The 18,405-nt window shown below is 37.1% G+C and overlaps 1 protein-coding gene across 2 annotated transcripts in view; it reads right to left on the reverse strand.

Moving 5' to 3' along the window:
• EXOC5 (exocyst complex component 5) overlaps positions 1-18,405 on the reverse strand; it is a 47,353-nt gene that overhangs the window by 28,644 nt on the left and 304 nt on the right. The window contains exons 2-6 of one of the 2 annotated variants that reach the window (XM_027111355.1): positions 8,093-8,187; positions 7,320-7,467; positions 6,153-6,347; positions 2,467-2,531; positions 174-202 (exon numbers count right to left, since the gene is read on the reverse strand). In XM_027111355.1, coding sequence (XP_026967156.1) covers positions 174-202; positions 2,467-2,531; positions 6,153-6,347; positions 7,320-7,467; positions 8,093-8,187 — 532 coding nt within the window. Of the gene's footprint in view, positions 1-173; positions 203-2,466; positions 2,532-6,152; positions 6,348-7,319; positions 7,468-8,092; positions 8,188-18,405 lie in introns of those variants that run through there. The other variant, XM_027111356.1, reaches the window with a different exon arrangement.

Raw genomic sequence — 18,405 nt, forward strand, 5'->3', positions numbered from 1 at the left:
GGAAGAATACTCAAGAAATTGATAACAATTGTTTCAAGGAAGAGGAATCAAACTCAGGGATGGGGTGGGAGGATGACATTGTTCCCACTCTCTTCTTTTACTATTTTCTTTTTTTTTATACAAGTAGTTTGATTACCTATCCAAAACAGTTAAATAAATAGAACCCCACTTACTTGCAATTTTGGATTTAACTTCTGAAAATCTGAAAGATAAAAACCAATGATGAGGTTCATTATTTGTGACAAATGTACCATAGTAATTTAAGATGTTAATAAAAGGGGAAACTGGTTTGGGGGGTACATAGGAACCCTCTATACTAAATATTGTCAGAAAAAAAAGGAAGGAAGCAGGGGGAGGCAGGGAGGGGAGGGAAAGACAAAGCCAGAGGTGAGAGAGTACTGATAGTAGGAAGCATGCCATGTAACAAAACTGAATTTGGGCAATCCAGATGGGGTCTCTGGTTCTCACTGAGGAAATTCACATTGAACAACCAATTCCCCCACCCCGTTTTTTAAATTTTTTAATTTATTTTTTGATGTGGACCATTTTTTTTTAAAGTCTTTATTGAACTTGCTATAATATTGCTTTTATGTTTTGGTTTTTTGGCCCAGAGCCATGTGGGATCTTTAGCTCCAACCAGGGATCAAACCTGCACCCCCTGCATTAGAAGGCGAAGTCTTAACCACTGGACTACCAGGGAAGTCCCACCAATTCCCTTTTAAAGGGAGGAATTCTGTATGAGGCATTAACAACCCAGAAAGCCCCAACAACTGGGTTACTGTCCCTACTCATATTCACTGGCATTTTAAATTCACTTGATATTTGTCTATTTTCCCCTCAGCTGGGATTTCCTCATATGACGTTCCACTATTGTTACTTAAAGAAAAACAACTATAAAATAAGCATATACAAATGAGTTATTTTAAAACTAGAAAAATAAAATAGAAGCCATAAAAAGGACCCAGCAATGTGCCTAGCATTCAACCTCTGCAAATTCAAAAACTAAAATATCATACACTACCATACACTAGAACTTTTTTCAAATCATAAGTATCCAGGGGGAATGCACAACATGGAAAATTAATGCTGAGAGATCTTATGCGATTAGTTTGAAGAGACAGGAGAGTGGCTGGCAAAAGAGATGCCAAAGACAGATGAAGAAGCTAATAATTTAAAGATCTATATAAAATTGATATCAAAGTCACAGTGGATCACGAAGTATGATAGGCCATACTGATCTTTGTGAAAAAATTAAACTTGATTAGGCTATATAGTCAATTCTAAGGCCTGATAGGCTAAAACAAAACTGTAAGAGAAGCATGTAATTGAGAAGCAGGAGAAGATGAGTATATGCCTCTGTGTTTGTAGGGGTGGGAGACAGATGAAGCCAACAATTATGATGCAGTTATTGTGAGCCACATATTTTACCCATTTAAGAAAATGGTTTAACTCTGAAATAAAGTTAAAGAGAGGTTTTTTGTGAGCATTTAAAAATCATTGCTCATAATGCTGGACAAGTATGAAATTATTAATAATAGCTAAATGATAGATGATGATTACTGCTAATCCTTTATGATGATACAAAGTTCAGAGTAAAATAAGATATATTTGGGGGTAGGGAATTCACTTTCACTCTATGTTTGGGACATAATGGACAAGCTTTAAGTATAGCAATACATTTACATTCTACCTGTACCTCAGGATTTTCAAGTATTACCAAAAGAATAAAATACGTATATTATCTGTTAAAAGGGAAGACATTTTTTCCAGATATTTAAATGGGAGAACCACCGCTAACAAGATTTTATTATAGAGTCTGACATTCCATGAACTAAAGGAAATCATGAAAGAATTTCCTTCTCAGTGAAGTTCTTTTAGGATGAAACCATTAATACCTAACTTAGCAATGGCCCCAGGGCCTTGCATCTAAAACAGGACTTCTTAACCTGAAGTCCCTAGGAAGGAGCCTACAGATAGGCTAAAGGGTCTAAAACTCCATGAAATTGTATACAACGGCCTGTGTATCTGATTTTTTTAAGGAAATTTCATAGCTTTCACCAGCTTTTCAAAGGTGTCCAAGACCCCTAAAAGCTTAAGAATTCTCATGTAGACAGAAGAAAAAGGAGCTCAAGAGCCCCATGTTTAAGCTTTCTCTGTCCCCTTCTAGTCTGTTGATCAAAGTCCAAAAAAAAAAGAAAATTCAAAATCTTACTCTAATCTCAAAATTCTCCATCAATTTTTTTCAAAAGAAAAACATAAGATTGAAATTATTTCAAGATATATCATTAAATTTAGTTGTTAAGATACCACATTTTTTTCAATCAGCTATTACATACTGTACCTGTACAAAGGCAGTCCTCAATAAGTTCTTGTTGAATTAATGAGCAAAATCATACAGGAAAAAGTACAATTTTATTCTATACACTACACCATATACCCAAATTAGCTCTTGAGAAATAAACTTGCCTATCAAAAGGTAACTCTTGGGCAATTAGGTGCAACTTCTGAATGATGTCTGCTGCCTCCTTTATCTATTAAAAAACAAAAGCAATAATTTTACAAAACCTTTATACATATCAAAAAATAATTTTATATTTAAAAACAGTAATATTCTTCTATGTATGCCCACAGACCCTCACCCAAACAATTTTCTTTAAAAAACACAACAAATAAAATCTTATGAGCAACAGGAATACATCTGGGGTATCACCAATAATGAATCAATAAAACATAAATATTTGTCATTATTGTACTGAAATCTTGTGATTTTATAATGCAACAATCCCTTCCCAATGAAACCTGCAGTTCAAGTTTACTCCGAATAAATTCAAATCATTGACTGCTGAAAGCAAGTTTAAGTATCTTTTGAGTTTGTGAAATGATAAACAAGATTTATAAAAATTCAGATCATACTGCTGTATAAATCCCATTTAAGTGAAGAAAATAACAACAAAATGCCTGTCATTTAATGAACATATCAAGTTATAAAACTTGTTATAAAAGCAAAGATTACGTTTAATATGAAGTTTCTAGAATGGAATATGGTAAAGAAATGTTCGTACTTATTCAAGTTGTGGAACTGAAGGATTTAGGCAAGGGGTCCAAAATTCTTAAAATGCAGACATTTGTGCTTATTCACACTAAATGTATAGGGGAGTTATATAATGTTTACTTTTAAAAACAAATTTCAAATAAGTATTGAGTTTTATTTTGGCACACCTTTAAGTAAATGATTTTATGATCATTCACTTTCTTTTACACTAAAAAAAAAAAGAAGAGAGAGACTCATACAAACGTGAAGGAAGAGCTGAGAACATTAACAAAGATCTTTCTAACCGAGTACTCATGTGAAGTCTGGCAAGCAACTATGGAAAACAAAAGCAGGACCAAACGATATTGTTGTTTTGCCCAACAATAGTGAATGCAGATAGCATTTCTGCTTCAGTTATCTCTTCTCTCCTAGTCAGCATGTCACTGTCATTTTCAGTTACCAGATGTTCACTCTATTCTACTGAACATGGGCACAGATACCACTGCATTATCTCTTTTCACCATGCCATTTGGTTGTACTAGCAATGTCCACCCTTTTCTCCTCACCGATACTCCCTTCAGAAAGGACCTACATACATGTTTTATGTTCCTATCAGGAGTTTGTTCTTGTTGTTTCAAGAGATGGAAGTGTTTGCAAACTTCACTTAATATAGTAAGAAGTACAGCAGAGTAAATAACACTTGATTTTATGGAATTCCCATAGGTAATTATTTTATAAAAATTGTTTCAAGCACAAGTAGCTCTTAAGGTCATCCATCAGTTGAAATATACTATAAAAGTACAGAAGCTTTCAAAACCACAATCTAATAACTTGCTTATATCTGCTACTGATGTTAGGGTAAGGTGAGAGACCACCCATGCTAACAGGTTAAAGATAATCAGGGCCATCAGGCATTATCTACATGAAGAACATTAAGTTGTGATGCTAAGAAGAGAAACAACTAACATACTCTGTAATGACAGAGGTAAGAGGGAATATATACTATGGTCATAAAATGGGTTTTTTTCCCCAGAGAAGAAAATTAGAAGATTCTGAGAAGCAAAGATTTAAAAAAAGCAAAAATGACTTTGGAGCAGGAAGAAAAAGGAAAAAGATGGTTGTTATCTTTTCGCATTCTAATTCCTTCCAAAATCACACACCTCCCTAACTACATGGGTGATTTTCCTTTTCTTTCCATTGGGAAGGTGGCTGGCACACAGTGCAGAAATTGAGATACTTAGAAGTTTATCTAATAATTAGCAATCTAATACCATATATGATGTTCCTAAGTGTAGTTAACTCTGATAGTACCAGGCCAAAAGTAATGATTCAACAGTAACCCAAAACTTATGGGAGATATGAGAGAAAAACAAGACAACTGGGAAAAGAGGACTAGAGTATAAGAAAAAAGGAACAAGATGAAAGAAAATGGGATATGGTAGACAGTGAAGCAAAGGAGAGAAAATAAGAGGAAGTAGCTTAAGCACTGTTAGCTCTACTTGCTCTTCAAAAATTACAGACAGCTAATGACCAAGTGAATGAAGTAGCAAGAATATGAAGATTTCTTCTTCTTCTTTCAATCAAAATCTTAAAAATTAAGAGACAATAGTAATACCATGAACTACACAATTACTTGATAATTAAAATGTTTAAAGAGAAGTGTAAAAAACATAATTTCATTATGCAAAACATTACAAGCAATACAAATCAGGATAAAAATATGTGTAATCATTCAATTTTAAAATATTTATTTTTCTCTAGATTCTAAATGGCTGCCTTGAGCTGCATCAAATAAACAGACCAACTCACACTGGGTAAAATATCGGCATTTTCTTTTAACAAAACATAAATATACGCTACAGTCCAACAGGTATAATCCAAGGTAACCCAAGGTATAAGACTTGAATTATATACCATTTTATATATATATATATAAATTTTTATATGTATAAATATGTACTTTTATAATACATTAGAAATATGTATGTTTATATTTAGGAAACATAAAATAAAAGCATTCCATAAGGTATCCTGAAAAACAGTTCAGTGTTCAAGTCGTGTGTGTGTGTGTGTGTGTGTGTGTGTATACACTATTATACATAAAAATCACGTGAATATATAAAAGCTAGATATTGCCAGTATTTTACAAGTGTTTAAGTATGATAATGTTCTTGATGTTAATCTTATCAGTTCTACTTTATATTACAAATGTAATTCCTGAAACTCATTATTTAAAATACTGCCTTTTCTTTAGAGGAGTTACCTCTACATATGTAACCATTCCTTTTAAAGATCTCTAAAACTTATAAATTCTATACCCCTATATAGTTCCTACTCACAAAAAAATGTGTTGCTTAATTCAAAGTGAACTTCAGTACTACTTAGTTTTTAAAATTTCACTATCTGAGCTATCCCATGGAGTACACTCAGAAAAATTCTGGAAGACTGTATTCAACGTATTAGTGGACAATGTCACTATGTGCATATACCATCCATAAGAATGTCTATTTTTTCATGCATTTTGATTTTTTCCCCCGAGGGGAAGAAAGTGAGCTAAATAACCTCTTCCAAGATTGTACAGCAGCCAACACCATGCAACCTTAGACCAGGATTAAGTGACTAGTGCTATAAAAAAGATTAACATGAACAATTAATTCAGATTTTTCTATTCTCTTTGATCCAAAGTATGCTTTAATTCTTTGTAAAAGATCTTTATTCAAGTAACGAAAACTAGAAGCTCTGAATTCCTTGCACAGAAAGATACTTCAGCTTGTCAATGATTTAGGTCAGCCCACCCCCTCACCCAATGGAATGTGCCTATCAAATTCTGTTAATATTAAAAGTCAATTATGAGAAAGAAATATTTATTAAAATAGTTACCTCAACATTTCTAAACAATACAAATTTCATAAACAAAAATGCCAGGCAATCCAACTAAAAATCTGAATATATATAGTTGATCAGTAATCTGTAGATAAGTGTACATTTCAGAATAAAGACTTTTAATAAGTCACCTACTCAGTGATTTGAAGTCTGACTCTGGAAAGTAATAACTGCAGTTCATAATTAGGGCATTGTTATTAATGCTATAATTTGCTTTTATCCTTCTGACAGTGCTCACCTTTTCAGAATTTGTAAAAACATCAGATTTCAATTCTCCATCTAGAAACTCATTAAAGTATTTCATCAATTTCTGAGCCTCAACTGCCCGTTGTCTGGGTGTGTTTACCCCCTCCAACTGGTCTCCAAGGTGACAGACCTTGGTTGCTACATAGCTGATGTGCTCATCTAGTTCCTGGAAATGTTGGAAGGCAACCTAGGAAAAATGTGAACAAGCATAAAATACAATCAGAGAACCCAGATTAACTACAAATACTATCATTATTACCAAGGGGAATCTGCATTAGAAGTATTTGGAATCTATCACCTTAACTACTTAAAAACACATTATCTTATGTAAATTACTGACTTTATTATTTTCTAACAGTTATACATGCTTAAGTGAAGGAATCTAAATATATGAAATCTGAGCAGAAATCAGCTTTCTAACCCCTAACACTAAAGAACAAAGAGCCCCTGGGAGGCAGCAATGCTAAACATGCTCTTCTAACTACATTTACAAAGGGCAATCAAGTTCCACATCAGGTCCAGGCTGTGAAAGAGGTTCAGAGGTTCCAGATTAAGTTTAGGGCCTAAGAATGGCTAAGAAGCTTGGCCTACTTACCCCAGAGTCAGTCTAGAGATCTAGTTTTACTCCCAAATGGTCTGAGGAAGAGTTCTGCACATGCTTTTCCCAGTTACACCAGCATTCTCATTAGGGTATATACCTCATGACTTTTGTGAAGCTTCCCAGACCAGGTTTCCTCTAGGGAAAAACTTCATCCAGGCAATAGTTGGTCTGGTATTATTATTTTGCTTTATGATTAAATGAGAATGCAAATAAATACCTAAATATCCAAGCTAATCATGATCCCCTAAAAATACAGGTCTACTGAATTATCATTCTTAGAAGTTTGCACTGTTAAAGAGAATGCAAGGACCACACTGTAATGGATACCACCCCATCCTAAGGGAGTACTGTGATCCCAAACCAACACTCAGTAGGCAAGCAAGTGCACCAAGAGTGCCTGATAACAATTCATTAACATTTTATCCCATGAGATGGGAGCAGTATAAAGAAACCTCAACAATTCTGTTGCATTAGATTTTTTTTAAAAAACTGAACACTGAAAGGAAATAAAGATATTAAAGTCTGTATAAACTACTCATTATTTAACTAACTGTTTACCTGATTGCTTTTCTGGAGATCTTGTACCTTCCTGGCAAATTCCTTAGCTTCTTTCTGACACTGTTGCTCTAGTTTCTCTACTTTCCTTTGAATCCTTTCATCCATTATCTGGAGTTCTTGAATATGATTTACAAATTCTTCTAATAATCTAACAAAGGAAAATTAGAATATGTATCAATCCATCTATAACTGATCACTAGGAAGTGACCAGTTCACTTATAATTGTAAATAAAGTATTAGTGAGCATTCCTTGAGGTAAGGATGAACATGTTAATTTTCTCTTCAGCATCCTGTTAGGGATTATCTCTGACATAAATGAAAACCTCATATGGAATCTCCATTAACCCCCAGAATTGAAATCAATTTTATAGAAATAGTTTAAAAGGTAAATCGTACTATATCAAAATAATACTGTGCATTCCAGGGTATGGTGAATTTTTGTTCCCCCAATTTACGATACTTAAAACAACATATTCAACATGTTTTATTTTAGAGGTATAGCCAGCCATTTCTAATTTATTACTAATAGGAGAAAATATTAAATTCTCATAATGCAATAAAATCCCTTCCCTCATATCACTTAAAGTCCTTCTCTAAAATAAAAGAAACATAAAAGGAAAAAAATAAATCTCAAACTTCTAATGCTTCTTCCTTTTATTGGCCAGTTGTTAACTCCCTTTACATGAATGTTGAAAGGAATTCCAACAGTCACCTCTATTCCAGATACAAATTTGTACTAGATTGGGTCTATGAAAAAAAAATTTTTACTTTACCTTTTAGGATCAAAAGCTTCAGGTCCCCCTCTAGAGCCTCCTCCTGGGGTTCTCCATACAAGACGTTCAATATACTCATCTGCCACAAAAGGCTCCTAGTTTACAAAATAAATGTTCCTTTAAAAAGTTTCACAGGCCATGACTTAATACTACTTACAAAAATGAAACAGTTTGTACCATGTGAGAACTTAAAATTAAATTACTAATTAAATATATCTGTATTATTAAAATGTACAGGCTTTTTCAATTTAAAAAATCTTCAATAAACAAATTACTTAATGAAAATTAGTATATTAAAATATTAAAGAGTATTATGAGCAGGAACATACCAAAGGAAAAATGAGCAAGGGACACAAACAATTTATAGAAGAAATACAAATGGCCAAGAAACATGAAATATATACAGCTTCACTAGTAATCAAATAAGGTCAAGTTATCACTTTTTTTTCTTCTTTTTGCCTCACAAACTGACAAAGTTTTTCTTTTTCCTTAATTATAATATGCATACAAGAGAGGGTAAGCTGAAATTCACTCTCATTATTGTTAGAAATGTTAAAAGGTACAGTATTTTTGGAGGACAGTAGGTAACATTTTGGTAACATCAAAGTACTACAAATGCTCATACCCTTTAACCCCAGTAATTCTACTTTTAAAATTCTAAGGGAAAAAGCAGATATGAACACAAAATTTTTGTATTATATATAACTCTGAAAAAGTATTACACAAATATTCAACAAAATCATTATTGAAAAATTATAGTAAACTTACAGGATAAAACAATTATTTTCCTATTAAAATCATGTTGTAAAAAAATTTAATGAAATGAGAAAAAAATGCTCATGTATAATATCTGATATTAGAAAAGCAGGATAGGACTTCCCTGGTGGCGCCGTGGTTAAGAGTCCGCCTGCCAATGCAGGGCACACAGGTTTGAGCCCTGGTCGGGGAAGATCCCGTATGCCACAGAACAACTAAGCCCGTGCGCCACAACTACTGAGCCTGTGCTCTAGAGCCCTGAGCCACAACTACCGAAGCCCGCATCTAGAGCCCGCGAGCCACAACTACTGAAGCCTGTGTGCCACAAGCAAGGCTGATCCATCTAGTGTCAAAGCCAAAGATCTAGCTTAAGAGTGACAGAGACCAACTCTGAGCTCCTAAAACAGCCCCATCCTTCAAGTAGGCTAATCAGCCATGTGGTAGCAAGTTGACTACACTGGGCTTTTTCCATGCTGGAAGAGTCATTCATTCTAACAGGAATAGAAACATTCCAAATTGAGTTTGCCTATCCTCTGAGGAAGTGTTTGTTCTCCTGGCATAGGATCTCACATATCAGACCATGGGACCCATTTAACAGCAAAGGGGGTGACCATGGAATCAACTGGTCATATCATAAACCATACCACCCAGAAGCTGCCAGTCTGATAGAGCACTGAAAGAGCCTGCTGAAGGTATAACTGAACTACCAGTTCAGAGACAATACTCTATAAAGATGGAGCACTATCTGCCAAAATGCAGTATACATTCTGAATTGAAAACTTTTATATGATGCTCTGTCCCCAACAGAAAAAACACATGAGCCTGGGAACAAGGAATAAAATCAGAAGTGGCCCTGCTCATCATGACTCCCAATTTGTTCTTGCTATTCCTGCAATTCTAAGGTCTACAGGGTTAGAGGTCTTAATCTCCAAAGGGGGAATACTTTTGTATGGGAACATAATTAAGAGTCCCAATAAACTATAACTGCAAGTGCTGCCTGGGCATTTGGCTGCTTTTATCCAGCAAATAAAAAACAAGAAGAGGAGTGACCATCTTTGGCAGGGCAACTGACATCATCAGAGGGAGGCAGGGTGGCTACTATACAGAGGGGGCAGGGAAAAATATGTTTGACACACAGATCTCCTTGTAAGGATCTTGTGATACTCCCTTGACCAATTCTGAAAGTACACGGACATGTGCGCAGCCCCGGCCTAAGAAGAGTATGGTAACCAGTTAAGCCACCTAAAGCAGCAGACATACTAGCTGAAGGTGAGAGGGAGTTAGAATGGAGAGTAAAAAATGGAAAGTGATATCAAGTTGCAACCTGAGACCACATGCAACAGTAGGGGCCATAGTTCATCCCACTAACCACCTTCTAATTTTCCTCCAGGATAAGAACCCCAACTGGAGTCTAGAGGAGGAACCCCCCAAATGTATGTGAAGACATAGAGTCTAGTGGCACAGGGGTGGTCTGAGGTGGACACGTGTCATCCAGATCTCCCTTCAAGAAGGGTCTTGCTCTAACTGCTAGCAGTGCTGTCAGCACAGAACCTTCACCTGGCAGTATTTTCAGGGATCCACTCAGCTGCAGAGAGCCACTTCACTCAATGTCATACTTTTCTCAATGTGGTCTATATCCAATGACTAAATAAGATGGGGATATAAAGGCCTGACCACTTTGGTAAAAAGCAGGACAACTCTGATACGTAATTTTAGTTCCAGATCTTCCCACAGGGATCATCACCATTATCACTGGGCCAGCATTGTACTGCTACTTCTCCTAAGGCCCAATCTTGCTTCTTTACCCTGTCCTTTCACATGTGTTTATCCCAAGCGTACTTTCTAATAAATATTCCGCACACTAAACTCTGTCTCAAAGTCTGCTTCTCTGGGAAAACCTGCAACACTGTACTAGTCTAGTCAAGAGATGCTAATGACTCAGATGAAAGTGGCAGTAGAGGGGGTACTGTGATGTGGCCCGGTTCATGACATTTTAAAGACTGTACTCACACAAAGTGCTGATGAATTGGATGTGGGAGAAATTTTAAAAAGGAATCATGATTACTCATAGACGTCTGCAGCCTGAACAACTGTATGAATGGTAAATGGTGCCATTTAGTGAGAATGGGGAAAGAGATGGAAAAGGGAGTAGGGATGTAAGAGTTCTATTCTGCATATGATATGTTGAAGATGCCAATTAGATATACAAGTGAATATGCAGAAGACAGAGTCAGAAAAATAAGTTTGTATTACAGGGAAGAAACTGGCATTAGACATAATCTTAGAGTTATTTAAAACCTCAGAACAGGATGAGATCATCTAGGAAGAAGAAGGGCATGCCAACATGTGGAGATAGGAGGAGGAAAGGGATCCAACAAAAGACAAAGTAAGGGGGACCAGTAAAGCAGGAGGAAAACTTAGGAGACAACAGCATCCTGGAAGCAAAGTTCAGGTTTCATCTGCAGAAGCAATCAAATTATCAACAAGAGTTTAAGATAAATCAACTACTGATTCCAATGGAATGGAAGTTCCAAAAAAGCAAAAAACAAAACAAAACTTTTGCTGCTTATAAAACCAAATAAATCCCAATAATTTACTTTCTAATACTTAGCATTGCTGCAAAGGCATTTACAATGAGAAAAAGATAGTCAAATTAACAAATTCTCCAAGACCTCCAAATGACCAAGTCCTCCTAAGAGGATTCTCAAAGATACCTGTAAACTATTACCCCAAAAATCTTTTAGAATTTCGTGAACCTGACAAAGGTATATCTTAATCTCTATTTTTCTGTAGTAATTAAAAGCAAACAGCCAAAACAAAAACAAAAATCTAAGTGTGTACTACAAAGATACTATCATATTAAATTCAACTTTACATAATTGATTACTGTGTTGATCTATTAAGCTGATTTCCTATTCTTTACAAATGCTACCAATTGTAATAAAAACTTGGAGTTTGTGGTCATTTCTATTAAAAATTAAGACCTCAAGCCCTTGGACAGGAACATAAATCCCTAATTTAACATTGTTTCCTTGAGAAAATCCAACCAAATGTTTGTATTTTCTTATAGTAGCTTTCCCAAAAATAGATCCAATAAAATATGTTACAGCCACCCACAAACTCAAAGAACCTATAATATTTTCGCTCGCTTAGATTAAAAAATAAGGCTCAGGGCTTCCCTGGTGGCGCAGTGGTTGAGAGTCCGCCTGCTGATGCAGGGGACACGGGTTTGTGCCCCGGTCCGGGAGGATCCCACATGCCGCAGAGCGGCTGGGTCCGTGAGCCATAGCCGCTGAGCCTGCGCGTCCGGAGCCTGTGCTCCGCAACGGGAGAGGCCACAACAGTGAGAGGCCTGCATACCGCATAAAAATAAAAATAAGGCTCAGAGGATTTCAGAGAGAAGTATTTCTGTGTCCTATTAAACCAACTAACAGGTGGGTTCAAGTACTTCCTATATAAGGTGCTTTTCTTAAATTCATTGTGCAGACCACTGCCAAACTAATCTTTAAAACACTATATTCCCTTTTAGTCAGAAACTTCCCTATGCAATTCCTAAACTATGAAGTTTACACTCTTAAGTCTGCCCTTGAAGTTCTTATATTACACTACCTAACCAAATTTCTTTGCACCCCAAAATGAACAGGTACACTACCAGCAGCCTCCTCTAGTCTTCTTTTCAAACCCATGCTACTTCTGCTTCCTTACCTGTGACCAGGTAACTCAACCTACAAGGATACTTATGGGGAAAGGGTTCTTTCCCTAGATGATCTCCACTGATTTCTTTACTCTTAACCCCTATGAGGCTTAAAAATTCAAATGCCAACACAAAACAATATATTACTGCCATTTTGTCATTTATTGTTTTATAGTAACATTTGTAAGTTTTTCTCTTCTCCACAATTAAATTGAAAGCAAAGTCAGGATTTGTCATACACTTCTCTTGCTTTCCAGCTGTGGTCAATAGAACAATGTTGAGCACACCATAGATGCACAATATATCAAACCACTTGTTATCGGGGCCATGGCCAAATCCCCTGCACAGGATCTTGAAAATCAAAACTTGCTTCATAGATCCAAAACCAAAAAGGCAGTACCACCACCCTCCACTCCAGAAATAAAAAAATAGGCATTCTATGGTGTTATAAATCCAAGATTCTACCAGAAACCAAATATGAACTTCATGCAATTCTGGCATTGGAACTAAATGAATTTTATCACATTTGGCTCTCCTTTTAACCACACTTGATTTGATTTTCATGAGACTATGTGTTTCATGGTGGATTTAAATGAATTACATTTATTGAACACTGATTCTTTTGAAAAGCACTACAAACGTTTCGTTTCGTTTCAGACTAGCAAAATGGGATTCATCCTACCCATGGAAAGGTAGAAAGAAAGCACACACAAGACAACTAAGGGACTAAGTGATAAGCGTACTAGGAGCATCTTTTGTTCCAGTGGTCTTCAACCCTGGCTCCTCACACAGACCTCCTAAGACTCTTGTAATTTCCGGAGTGACAAAGGTGATAGGAGTGGTTTACACAGAACTCCTAAATCCCTTGGAATCTCCTGGGTAATAGGAGCATCTTTTGTCCTACTGAAGCAACTCTTGGTGGGCTCCTGTATGGGGACTGGTCACCAGAAAGATAAGCATGATTAGAAGCCTGGAACTTTCAGCCTCACCCCTTATACTCTGGGAAGGGGAGAAGGGCTAGAGATTGAGTTAATGATTATCCCTACATGATGAGACCTCCATAAAAATCCCTAAAGTGTGGGGTTCAGAGAGCTTCCAGGTTGCTGAACACATCAAGGTGCTGGAAGGGTGGCAGCACCCAAGAGAAGGGAAGTGCTGCACTCCTTCCCCATATCTTGTCTTATGTACCTCTTCCATCTGGTTGTTCCTGAGTTTTAGCTTTTTATAATAAACCAGTAATCTAGTTAGCAAACTGTTTTCCTGAGTTCTGTGAGCCGTTCTAGCAAATTACTGAATCTCTAAGAGGGGGTCATGAGACCCTCCAATTTATAGCTGTCAGTCAGAAACACAGGTGACAACCTGGACTGCAATTGGTATCTGAACTGGGGGCATTTTTGTGGGACTGAGCCCTTAACTTGTGGGATCTGATGCTAACTCCAGGTAAACAGTATCAGAATTAGAGTGAATTGTAGGATACCCAGTCAGTGTCTATTGGAAAACTGAACTGAATTGTTGTGGAAGAAAATCCCCACACATCTGGTGTCAGAAATGAAGTAATACTGAGAGTAGTGGTAGAATGTTGAGAGAAGAAAGAGTTCTTTTTTTTTTCTTTGACTCCCCCAACTAGATTTTTAACTCAAACCATCTTTTAACTCCAGTACCTGGAAGGATTTCTGGCCTAGGGTAGGTAAGGTAAGGTAAGCTAAATGTTTACTGAATGAATACATTTTCTCATATACATGATACTGTAATTGGTGGCGAGGTTCCACAAACATTTGTTTAATAGCTAATATGTCTAAAACAAGTAGCATTTCAGCACCCTGAAGGTAAAGGAGTGGTCCTTACTTGTATATCTCATGTTCATTAAACATATTTAAATAGTTAATTGAACAAGAGAATAAGTCTTTTTCAATAAGTCTGTTTAAATAGCTTTTGTTACTTAGTTTGTAAATCTAAGAGACATAAATATGTTTTTACACAAACGTGTTCTTAGCTATTCAAATTCTAATCTGGAAGTCAAATAGCCATTGTCACCACAGTCAAATTACATGACCTCAAACACTATTATCAAGGCATCTACGTTTACAAGAAAAAAAAATCAAATTTCTAATCCTGGCATTTAGGACCTCTACAATTAAACCCCGATTACCTTACATAGCACTATTCTTCTTCATGCATGCTATATATTTCAGCTAAAATGAACTCTTCCCTTGTCTCTGGGGTCTACAGTTACCTCCCTTTATATCTGGACTTTTATCGTCTTGTCTGCTTTATACATATATATATAGTTATATATCTATCTTCTCTTCCCTTATTTAACAGTAAGGGCGAGTTCTATATATAACTCAACATTTTCCAAAGTATGTTCCATAGAATTCACAAAACTAACAGTAGAAAGTAAAACAGGCTCATGGTCAAAGAAGTTTGGGAAATGAACTTCTTAGAATATTTAACATACTAAGGTATATTGTAAATCTCTAATGAAACAAAGCATGCCCATACCCCAAACTTCCTTGGGCTCTGAACCATTTGGGTTTTTTGCAGCACATCTCATAGGATTAATATGTATACAGCACACCCTTTGAGACATGCAGCCTCATTAACTTAGTAGGTACTCAACAAATATTTGTTGAATGAATGGGTAACGGATCCTACTTAACAAAGAACTTTCCCATAAAGGTAGCTTGCCCAAGCAGAAGAATAGTCATTGTCTCCAGAAGAATGACAGGAGAGAAAAATAGCAAGTGAGAAGGGAGTACAATGTTCTCAGTAGTGCAGTGAAAAGAGAGGAATACTTATGACAACAAAGAAAAAATTTACTATCCCTATCCCCGCCACTTTTTATAAAGAGGACATAATCCAAACCACATAGGAATTCCTGTTTACAATGTCCAACCTGAGGTGATCATTTAGAAACACTGCAGACAGAACTTTTAAACGATTTCTGTCAATTGAGGAAATATCCGGTAGTTTGATTTTGTTGTATGAAGGTGTTTATGTTAAAAAGGAAGTCTCACAGGACCAGTAAGATTTTAAAAGAAATAGGATTAACACTTATGAAATTTCATGGATTCAAAACATAATTTTGTATTGATTTAACTTGTTTTTCAATGTGAAGAAATTAAAACACAACTCAGTTTATTGGTGCATTAAAGCCAGGATGTAAAAACTAAATATCCTTGACTACATCCTGACCTCTGTTTTCCACAGTTCTCCAGCTGTGACTAAGAAAGGGAAGCAAGAGAAAAAGCACTCCTGACTTTCCTACAACCTAGGTCCTAAGGCAAAAGCAACAGGAAATGGCGGTGACAAACGAAGTTTGGTTTTTGTTTTCTTTTTTCCTTCTCCCTCTAAAGCAAAGAGACCAACTTTTCACTTAGGGATGAAAACTTATTCAAGAGTAGAATCCACTGTAGGGATGAAAAGATAAATACACTTCTTAATCACGACTATTTACCTTTAATTGTAACTATTAAAGTAATATGCTTTTAAAAAAATTTTATTTATTTTTGGCTGCCTTGGGTCTTCGTTGCTGCACGCGGGCTTTCTCTAGCTGCGGCGAGCGGGGGCTACTCTTCGTTGCAGTGCAAGGGCTTCTCACTGCGGTGGCTTCTCTTGTTGCGGAGCACAGGCTCCAGACGCGCAGGCTCAGTAGTTGTGGCGCACGGGCTTAGTTGCTCCACAGCATGTGGGATCTTCCCGGACCAGGGCTTGAACCCGTGTCCCCTGCATTGGCAGGCAGATTCTCAACCACTGCACCACCAGGGAAGTCCCTAAGGTAATACGCTTTTAATTTTGATGAAACAACATACTACATATGGTCAGGAAAGAGAAAGTCACATGAGTTAAGATCCATAAGCATGTTCAAGGTCGTTCTATAAACACTGTGGACACAGGTCTAGTCTGTCTCTATCATCACTGGTAACTGAATATTACCTGCTATTATAACTGGAGTCACTGAGTTAACTTAAAGCCTAATTTAGTTTAACTACTTTACTAAATGGCAAGACCCTAGAAAGCTAAATATACTACAGATATTTCTCTACCTCCTCTCCTTCCCCCATGGTGGGGGCAGGGGGAACAGAAATCAAATATATTTTCAAGGAAGTATATGTGGACTCATGGGATCAAACATTCAAAGAAAAAAAAGACAACTGGGAATGTCAAGCAGGATCCATAAGCCCAAAGGTTAATGCCTTCTGAACTGTATGACAAAATAACAGTTTTCTATTAGTAGCTGGCTTGTCCCATATTTCATTATATTAAAGGCTTCAAGTTCATAAACTGTTTTCTACCTTTACAAAAATGTGAAAATAAAACAAGGAACTACAGAATTACTTAGTATCTTGCTCAGGAACACACAGTAAAAGCTTGTAGCAACAAGAATGTCTCCCTGCTCCTGTGTCAATCAATAAACAGATGGCACAATTTTGGAGTTAGAGAAATTAATGTAAAATATACCCCTACACTTAAATCTGAGGAAATGTAATTAATATTTCCCAATTCTTTCTTACAATTATATTCCTTCACTCATAAATTACTATCTTATTACAACTTATTATAAAAATGCCATATACTATTCCTCAATAAATGCATTATCTATCCAAAAGCTGATAGAAACCCAAAATATAGTTAGCTAACAAATGAAAAGTTCCCAGTTGATATAGAAACTGTGGCATTCAAATTTTAAGCCAAAAAAAACCAAACAAAACCTGCTGAATCTCACGCAGAAAAAAGGATCCAATTTTCACTTATGGAGAAATTATCTATTGTCAACTGCAGTCTTCTTAATTATTTCTTACACTTTTATTATTCAATATGAAACACAAGCACACATCAAAAAGGTTCTTCCTTCCCCTTCCTTCACATCTCAGTTTTCATTTCTGTCACAAAAGAAGATCCCCTACACGTTGTTAGGTGGTCTAATTAAAATTTTCCTATTCTATTATCTCAAGCATCACAGCTTCTCACACAGGATTCCCCTAAACTGAATTTTAAGTTTTAGAGACTGAAAACGGTCCAAGAAACACATTAGAATCTCACTGTCTCACGCGTTAAGGATTCTTTTTTTTTTTACATCTTTATTGGAGTGTAATTGCTTTACAACAGTGTGTTAGTTGCTGTTGTATAATAAAGTGAATCAGCTATACATATACCTACATCCCCATATCCCCTCCCTCTTGCGTCTCCCTCCCACCCTCCCTATCCCACCCCTCTAGGTCGTCACAAAGCACCGAGCTGAGGGGGGTTATAATACACTTCAATTCCTCAAGACCCGAACACAAATGTTAATTTTAGTTTTGACTTCCTTCAGTCGGAAAGGGCTTAGTAGGCCTTTATCGTCGTAAAAAATACTACAGCCTTTTCAAATGGAAGGGTAAACTCGTAGGCAAGTGAGCGCCGCTTCCAACACTGGCTAACGTAGTCATTACTCAACCACCAAAAGCGCCTAGTCGTCCCAATCTCAAGGCGGGGGGGGGGGGGCCCTAGAATATCACGCGGGGATCCAGGCGACAAGACGGGGCTCGCCAGACCTGGATCAGGCTCCTCTTTCCGCGCCCCAAGTCAGCCCTTCCCACTCTCATCCCGAGTTCATCTTCCAACGCCCAAACCCCGAGGCTCCCTTCCAGCCGTGCGGACAAAACCAATGCTCCTCCGCTGGGACTCCGGGATTGCTCCCCTGCCCACCTCCCGGTCCCCAAGCCACCCCTCCCCCCTTTCACGCTCCGCCCGCGCCGACAAGGGAGCTACCACCCGACCCCCTTCCCCTTCTCACCTTCCTTCCCCAGGGCTGCTCCCGCAGCCGCGAACGCCCGCTCCTCTGCCCGCCCACCTCGCTGCTCGCACCCCGGGCCCGCCACTC

This window comes from Aethalodelphis obliquidens, unplaced genomic scaffold, assembly GCF_003676395.1.
Source record: "Aethalodelphis obliquidens isolate GAN/ISIS:26980383/991018 unplaced genomic scaffold, ASM367639v1 scaffold10, whole genome shotgun sequence".
NCBI classification, from domain to species: domain Eukaryota; kingdom Metazoa; phylum Chordata; class Mammalia; order Artiodactyla; family Delphinidae; genus Aethalodelphis; species Aethalodelphis obliquidens.